Source organism: Lonchura striata, chromosome 2 (assembly GCF_050655825.1).
Source record: "Lonchura striata isolate lonStrDom1 chromosome 2, ASM5065582v1, whole genome shotgun sequence".
NCBI lineage: Eukaryota > Metazoa > Chordata > Aves > Passeriformes > Estrildidae > Lonchura > Lonchura striata.
This window is the reverse complement of record NC_140704.1, coordinates 95,807,457-95,816,303: the sequence shown is the minus strand read 5'-3', so window position 1 is coordinate 95,816,303 and position 8,847 is coordinate 95,807,457. Positions and strand designations below refer to the sequence as shown.

The 8,847-nt window shown below is 41.5% G+C and overlaps 1 protein-coding gene across 2 annotated transcripts in view; it reads right to left on the bottom strand.

Annotated features, from left to right (window-relative positions):
- Positions 1-405: 405 nt before the first annotated feature.
- The window catches only part of GABBR2 (gamma-aminobutyric acid type B receptor subunit 2), a 450,589-nt gene continuing 442,147 nt past the window's right edge, over positions 406-8,847 (bottom strand). The window contains exons 18-19 of one of the 2 annotated variants that reach the window (XM_085573703.1): positions 7,794-7,911; positions 406-879 (exon numbers count right to left, since the gene is read on the bottom strand). In XM_085573703.1, coding sequence (XP_085429829.1) covers positions 714-879; positions 7,794-7,911 — 284 coding nt within the window. In that variant the 3' untranslated portion in view covers positions 406-713. The remainder of the gene's footprint in view (positions 880-7,793; positions 7,912-8,847) is intronic. The other variant, XM_085573704.1, reaches the window with a different exon arrangement.

Below are 8,847 nucleotides of genomic sequence, written 5' to 3'. Positions count from 1 at the left end.
AAGGGTGAAGTGCTCTGCTTGCAACAACAGCTCTCCAGCTGGTGGCAACTCAGAGCTGGAGCTTCAGGCTCTGCTTGGGTTACACATACAGCTGCAAGGTAAAGGTGACCCTTCTCACAGCACTGCAGAGTCTCAATGACACCCGAGGAATCATTTCTCACAATTCTTCTTTCCTACTAAACATCATCCCTGAAATGAAAAAAATAAGACTAACCAGTGCATAATGTTTCCAGCGATTTAACACAACTCCTGTAAAAATGAGTGTATCTATTCCAACATGGTATATCTCGACCACTACATTTTCCTTACATGGATACAGTATAGAATTGCATGTTCTCAGCAGCCATGTAAAGCTCAGTGACATTTGAGTGGTTTTTTGTTTGTTTTTTTTTTTTTTTTCCCCTAGTGTCTTTTTTGCAAGATCCATATATCCCAGCATCCTTGTTGCTAGTAGAAATTTTGGAAGAAACACTTTTCAGTGACTTCTAGGTGAAGAAATAAAAACTCCAGGAATAAGGCTACAGATCAAACTCCTTGTGTCCTCCTTTGCTTTTTCACACGAGTTACGTGGGCACTCCTGTGACGAGGGCCTCAGCAGAAGTTCCTCTGCGGTAAGAGCCAATGTTACATGTTTGTAGCAGAGTTTTAGGTCGGATGTTTAGTCCAGTCTTTGAGTATTTAAAAGCAGTTCAGGAAGCACTGATCTCCTCCTCCTACAGCCCCGAAACCATCACTCGGAAGGAGGGTGGCACGTGTCTGTGCCGAGGACTGGCACTGGGGCTGACGCACGGGCTGGCACAGCTGGCATCGACTCCTCCTATGGACGGCAGGTAGGCGTGATGCAGGATGGGCAGCTGCAGGGACAGCCGGCGCTGTATGCTGCGGGAGAGACAGGGAGAGCAGCGTTAGCCAAGGGCCAGATGGAGAGCATCACATGGCTGATGTGTTCCCAGGCTGCTGCGAGGGAGCCCTCTGTGCCTGCCGCTGAGACCGACAGGGTTAATGCCAAAGGCATCGAACTTGCTGATGCTGAACTGTGCCACCATGATGTTGTTTTCCCCTTGGGGGATTTTTCTGACAGGATGGACACGACAAAGGAAATGAAGTGTGCTTTGTCAGCATCCCACAACCTTCTGAAATTCCCAGCCACATTCAGGTTGTTAGACTGCTGATACCAAGAAAAGGGAAAACCTTTAGTTTGCAAAGAGGGTGTATGGCTTGGTGACCCCCCTACTCCCTGCAAAGTGATCTGCTGCCTGCAGAGCCCCATCCAACTGTGTAGACATGCAGGAGGTCACAGGCTGAGTTTCAAGACACTTAGCATCACTTAGCACATGGATGTCAGTACTAAGCATGGCATTTCTGCAACTCCAGCTAAAGCAAACACAGGTGCATGGTGGGAGGGATTTGGGACTGATGGCTTTTTCCTCTTTTTAAGTTGCTCCTCTTTAAAGTTTGGGTCTGTGCTTTTGAGGTGATAGATACTTTTGAGTTCTGTTGGGCAGTGCTATGGGACTGAGGAGTTGGCACTCTAAAAGCAATCCTGCCCAACACCCATACTACAATTCAGTGTTCCAGAACCCCACATTGTGTATCTATTTTCCCAAGTGGCTTGACATCATGATAATGAGTATAATTTTTTTAAAATTAATACTAAATCATGCTCACAGGTACTGGATCTAAGTCCTTTCCCTGGAGAGGATGGTTCCATAAGAAAAGGGCTCTGCTACTCCTGTGCTGTGGCTATACTAGCACCTTTCACAAAATCAAAATCCTATTGCGGTTTGCCAGTGTAATAGATGTTTTCAATCATTTTATCATCAGGACGGCTTTGTATTTGAAGACATTCCCCTTGAAACACAGATGAACTTTCTAAAGAGAAGAAAGATGTCAAAGTGACTGAGCTGAACTGAGGACTGACTTTTGGATTTCAGTACAAAAATCCCATAGAAAGCATTGTATTAGTATAATAGAGTTTTAAATTTATGTTTGCCTGTTATCTGATATAACGACAGTGTGTAGAAAGGCTTTTATAAGAGGTGTTTCTTTGAAAGCTAGCCTTTGGACAGCTTTTTTGATTCAAATGACATTTAATTTCGCATTTGCTTTGTGTCAGGTAGCGAAGACAGATACTAAGGCATTAATTTCACTGCTTAGGGACCAAGCAGTATAACTTTTAAATTCAAACAGAAAGAAATGTAGTGTTCCCCTCATTAGTTTCTTCACTACAAACTTTGGCTTGTTTATGCAAAGGTGCAGTAGGAATAGCTGCTGTCTTCCTACCCAGGAAACTCTTTCTCATTGTTTCTCCCTCTCAAACTCCTTTCTAAAGTTTCACAAAATGTTAGTCCTCAGGGATGATCATTCTAGTGCTGGCAATGCATTCCTGGAACTAAACAAAATCCATTCATTGTTATTTTGCTACTGTGCTTGGCTCTTCCTGGTGCTATCAATGAAGTCATGCCTTGTTCCCAAGGAGTGCAAGGGGGGCATGGCTTGATGTTTCCCTGTGCTGAATCCTTATGAGCCTGATGCTGTGGATTGTCATTCTGTCTCTTGTTGAGGGGTCAAATGCAGAATTGCCTGCACTTATTTTCCCACCAGTGGAAATGCTTACTTTGTTCAACTGTTATAGACTTCTCATTAAAGGCCTTTTTGAAGCTACTCCAAGAGAATCCAGTTGCATAATCAAGTGAATAGGATTTTTTTTTTTCCATTCATTTCAATGTTAGCCATACCATGGATAAAGCGTGTTTATTTAACTATGCCAATGGAGGCTAGAGTGGGTGGCAAATTTTGCTGTAACTGTACTTAAAAGTTTACTTTCACTTGAAAACTTGGTTCCTGGAATTGGGGCAGAGAACTGTAGCCTGGAGACTTGCACACAATCAAGATTGTAGACAAAACCCTTAGAGTGAAACATGAAACAAAACAAAACAAGTAGCAAAATACAAACAAATCTCGTATTTTTGCCTGAAGTGAAAGTAAATTTTGTGTCGTCTCATTCTTTTTAGGTTTTTTCTCCCCACTATCAGTGATTTTCCTTTCTTCCATTCCTGCCACATTTTGCCAGTGCTTTGGGAGGAATCCTTGGTATCAATATAGGCTGGAGGATGAAGGGATTGAGAACAGTCCTGCCAAGAGAAAATGGGGTGATGGTGGATGAACATCTGGACATGGCCCAGCAATGTGCACTTGCAGCCCATAAAATTAATCATATACTAGGCTGTATCAAAAGCAGTGTGTCAGCAGTATGGGGGAGGTGATGCTGCCCCTCTGCTCTCCTCTGATGAGACCCGACCTGGAATGCTGCATTCAGATCTTCTCATAAGAAGAATGTGGACCTGCTGGAGTGAGTCCAGAGGAAGGCCACAATGCAAATCAGAGGGCTGAGGGATGTCTTCCATGAAAACAGGCTGAGAGAGCTGGTGTTTTCATCCCTGGAGAAAAGAAAGCTCCAGGGAGACCTTAAAGCTGCCTTCCAGTACCTAAAGTGGGCTTACAAGAATGCTGAAGAGGGACTTTTTACAAGGGCATGGAGTGAGAGGATGCTGTGTGAGGTTTTAAACTAAAGAGGGTAGATTTAGACTACATAAAAGTAACAAATTTTTATTATAAGGGTGGTGAAGCACTCCCACAGGTGTCTCAGATGACCCATCCCTGGAGACACTCAAGGCCAAACTGGACAGCGATTTGAACAACCTGATCTATTTGAAGTTGTCTCTGCTTATTGCAGGGGAATTGGACTGGTTGACCCTTAAAGATCCCTTCCAGCCCAAACCATTATATGACCCTAGGAATTTGTTTCAAGTTGTTCACACTATACTGATATGTATGTGAAAGCATATATATGGTCAAGTATTTTGGAAAGGTAATGGTTGGTAATCATGGATCTAGAATCACAGGCAACCACTGAAGGAGATGGAAAGCAAAGATGATTCCACATCCAGAGTAACCATTAGTCAGATTCTGTGTGAGGGCAAGTGTCCTCAGCTCTGTACAGAAATACCATTTATTAGGGAAACATAAAATCAGGTAAAACCTTGACTTCCAATGTCAATGCAGGAACACAATGCAATGCACATGGGAATGCACAATACCACAAGGGGGGCCAAGGCATTTGAAATATATTTTGGTTTTGCTATAGAAAACCACTAAATAAGATCCATTGGTAAGTGGGGGGACTGAAACAAATTTTTGCAAGTCAAACATCTGCAGTTCTGTGGGAGTGTGTAAACTGTATCTAAACACTCAGGGATTATTCCAGTTAATTCTGCAGTACATTAATATTGATTTTAGCAAATGCAGGGAAGCTGTAGAAGCTCTAAAAGACTATAGTAAAGCAAGATGTTCTACTACCAAGTGAATTAACCATTCTAAACCCACCTTATTTTTATGACACATTAGAGTAGGATCATAGATAGATAGATCACAGATAAACCACTCTCAGTGAAGAAACCAAATAACAAAGCCCACTTAATGCTGAGGCATATGCAATAATCCAGACACAACCAAATTTTTTGAATGAGAATTTTTTTTAACTTAAATTAACATAACTGGCTCCAGTTATGCTTTGAAGTTATGCTTTGAAGGTTATAAAAAACCTGCATATAGAAATAGTCTATTAAGATGAAAAGTTTTACTGGGGTCCTGCAGAAATCTGTCATCACCTCTACTTAGAGATCTGGAAGACTGTTACATATTGTTGCTCTTAAAATGAGAATGGAATAAATTCCAATGGTGGCAAAAACTAATGACCTGCTGGATGTAGGTCACTGATGAAAAGGAACAAAATGCAGGAATGAAGTGCATAGATAGATGTTTTAAAGGGTCACAGAAGATAAACCACTCAATGTGGCCATCATACAGATAAGCTGACTGATGTTATCTTTAGATAAGCAGGACTGCCCATCAGGAAATATGCAGTTTGATGCTCATCAAAGCAGATGACTTTGCCTGAGAGACAACTCATCCTACCAGGAAAAGGATTATATCTATTTTAAACCGATTCCAACTGCTCTCTGGACCTGTGATGAGCTGGCACGGTACAGGGTCTATCCACACAGCTAAGTATCCCCCAGGATTGTTGCTGAGCATTACCTGGGAGAGTACAAACTGGTACAGCTGTGCTGGGCAGTATGTTAAAAAATGAGAAATCAAAGTGCAGGGCTTGTGCCTGTGCACTGCTTTGGTTGCTATAGGAGGTGTTAACTTATACTGCGTAGAGAGTGTAAACAGGAAAGAAAGCAGTCAGCACCCACTTTTTGCTCCTCTTATCTGATGGTCTGACTGGGTATGGAAAATTTTACATGGCAGTATGAAAAATCTACTGGGTCCTACCCAGCAGGAACTGACAAGGGAACTGACATTTGTCTATCTATATTCATGGTCTAAGGCTGCTTTACAGTCATACAGACTGCATTTTCCTTAGGTTCAGGGTTCTAAATCTGAGCTCAGCACAAAAAAAAATTATTTCTACATTCTGATTGAAACAGTGTATACATCACCCCATCAACAAATGTGAAACAACTTCCTGCACTACTGCTTAAGGTGTGTGTATACTGTTGTGACTTTACTTTGTGCACAACTGTAGAATAAGGGATCTTACAATGAGTCAAATGTAGCACTAATGGTGAGAAAAAAATGAAAAAATCCCAAATCAGCTCCTTTCTGGACTCTATAAGAGCTTTAATCCTAGAAGATGCCAGTTCTCATAAGTACTGACAAGCGCAGGAAGCTGAGATGATTTTTTTCTTCCCCACAGCTGTTAAAGAGTTAAAACTTCTGCAGGAAAATTATTGTCTTGACATCCTCCTTTCCCAGGTTTATGACCAAGAGGAAATATTTTTCAGACTAATTCTCCTTGAGATTTGTGTTCTTGAATAAGAAATAAGTTTCTTAGACTGTGTGACTATCAGATATCCTATGTATGAAGTGAAATGAGAAAGACAGAAACTACAGCTTTCTTTTAACTCCTTTTTTTTTTTTTTTTTCCAAAAATTATACATTTAGCAGCCATCAAAGGACAGAAGTGCTGCCAGACACGTTGAAAAGCAATCCTAAAGGTGCAGAAGGATATCTTAAAGAGTATGAATTTTGGAGAGAGGCAATCTTGTTAAAAAGAGGGATGTCCTGAAGGCAGCTATACTTCTCCCTGGCAGATCCACTGTGTCTGGGCAATGTGGCTCTGGTACCTAAAGTGCCAACTCGTTCTCAAGGGAGAGATTGGCCCTTGGAACTGGCACAGTCACAGCTGTGTAAGTGTTGAATGACACTGTTCAGATTTAGCAGGATTTTATTAATTGCTTTCCATAAATGTCAGAGATTGTTCAGATTTGTACTGATCCACTTTCCAGAACCATTAGGAAATCTCAGTCTTCTCATCAGTTATCGCTAGCCTAGAGGAAGTTCTGTCACCACAAAATATTTTTCTTTGTCTGTATTAAATCTGTATAGAGACAATTGGATTATCTGAGTGTCTGTGTTTTGCTTAGCATCTTCCTTAATGTAAGCGGGCCACATGTGGATGAGGCTGAATTCACACTACATTATTTCTGACAAATGGTGCTGAAAAAAACCAGGCCTTTAATAGCTATGCATTAAAGCACTCTGCTGACCCCATGAAGTCATGAGAGCGCTCTCAGCAAGAGCCCTGCTTTTGTGAAATTACAAGATATTTCATCTACTGTGGGATTTCTTTTTGGTGCATATGTGTGTGTGAATTAACTTCTTTGCAGGTTTGGGTTCGGTTTTTTTCTTTGAGTGCAAGGACAGATTTAGACATCCACGTGTTTTCCTGCTCCAGGTAGTACAAGACAGGAGCTACTATTTGCAATCAGAGTTGCTGTTGCTGATGTAATGTGACTCATTCTAGTAATTTGTTTAATTTATTCTGTTTTTAAATAAGCTTTTAAATTGCCCAGGAGTCTGACAGCTATTAGCTCAGACACTGATGAAGTGAAGCTTGTGTAACCAGGCTGCCGTGGGGAAACAGCTGATCCGGGCACACACGAGAATGGCACTTCCCTGAGCTCCTGTCCATGGCAGGTCCTGCTCAGCTGGTGGAGGGTAGGACACAAGTTTATTGTGTAGGTTCCTAGAGAGAAAAGCCTATTTCCCCTCTGTAAATCTAGCCAGTGTTTTGTGCCATCCTCTCCTTTTAGCTGCAGCATTGTTTCTAAGGGAAACTACTTAGTGAGGGCTTTCCTGTGCCAAAACTCAGGTCCAGCTGCTATGGCAACGTTGAAAAGCCCTCAGGACATTTTTAAATTCTCATCTAGCTAAGGAATCTAAAGAACAAAATGTCTATGTACACTATGAACCACTCTGGCTGGTGTGTGGAAGGACTTGGACCTTTGACAAGAGTCCTAAGACATTTGTGCACATACATACATCCTCTTCTCTCCTCCACACACTTTGGGCACAGCTAATACTGCAACTCTCTACAGAAACTTTGGACATCATGCTAGGGATGTTTCCAGCAAGAGAAAAGAAGCATATTGATTTGGGGCACCTTAGGATCTAAGGCCTCTGATATCCTTTAAGTTCCAATGGGGTGGTGAGCTGGTGGCAGGGAGGCACAGTACAATGTTGCTGCCTACTGGTGCTTCAGGAGGTGCCATTTACATTCCCTGGGTGCTGATGTTTCAGGCTCTCTCTAGGGCTGGCTGAAAGCGTGTTACAGTGAAGGTCTTTCCATAAAAAATGTATGGAAGGGAAATACAGGCTTTGATGAAATGAAATGTAATAATTTAAATTAACACTTTGTCAGCAAGGTAATGATGTATACTTACTGTTCTGGAGAGTTGATGTCTTCTATGGGATCTTTGCTTGTTCTGGAAGGGTCTGATGAGCCCCACTGTGCTGGTGGATTTTGATCAAGATGATTTTTCAAAATGGCTTTCTCACCATCTGGATGGACAACACATTCAATTTTACTTTACTGTGACCAAGTGACCATTTAAAAATAGTTTCATTTAAACTTTTTTCAGATACCCATAATGACACAAAGTAAACTCATACTGCCTATATTCCAGCATAGTCTCAAGTTTTGCTGTGAGAATTTGGTACTCCTCTGTTTTGGATGATGTGTTGCTCTATAGGAAACATCACGAAGAAACAGAAAAGTGACAAAAGTGACATCATGCTCTCTCATGTAGTCTTGGGCTGTGTGAAAAAAATGTAACTATACTGTTCTTGAAGTTAGAAATTGTAACCTTTGCATAAACCCTCCTTCTTAAGACTTTTCCTAGAAAAACTATTTCATTAATGTGTAAACCCTTGATACTCTTACGATCACACATGAAACTAAGTGCTGTCATTTGACTGTCTGCTACTGCCATTACTTTCAGCATGGAAACATGATTCATATCAGTTGCGCTGGTCCATAGGCTGTCTGCAGCAAGGACAGCTAATGATGTCATTACACTTTTTTCCTTTCTGTATAGTGAAAACAAAACAGATCATAATTCTTGATTCCCCTTGGTGTCCTGGGGGTCCCTGGCCAGCTGAAGCCCATGGTTTGCCCTGAGAAACATGGGCAAACACAGCAATTTTAAGATCCTTTCTCTTCCTGCCTGCTTTTTCAAAGTCTCTTTCTATGGTAAGCCAAATAAAATCACACGGAAAGCATCTGAATAATGAGGGCAGTTCACAGTTTTCATAAATAATTACAGAGAGCTCCAAATCCATCACCAGCAGCTGTTTGCCACACAAACAGAGGAGCAGTGATTGCCTCAGGCATTGAGGCAGCATGGAAGAGGAGTCTGAGGTAAATTCTTCAAGAGGTAAATTCTTCTCATATCAAATTTTATGTTCTTTTTGAACATAAAAGTGGATATGAGGGGG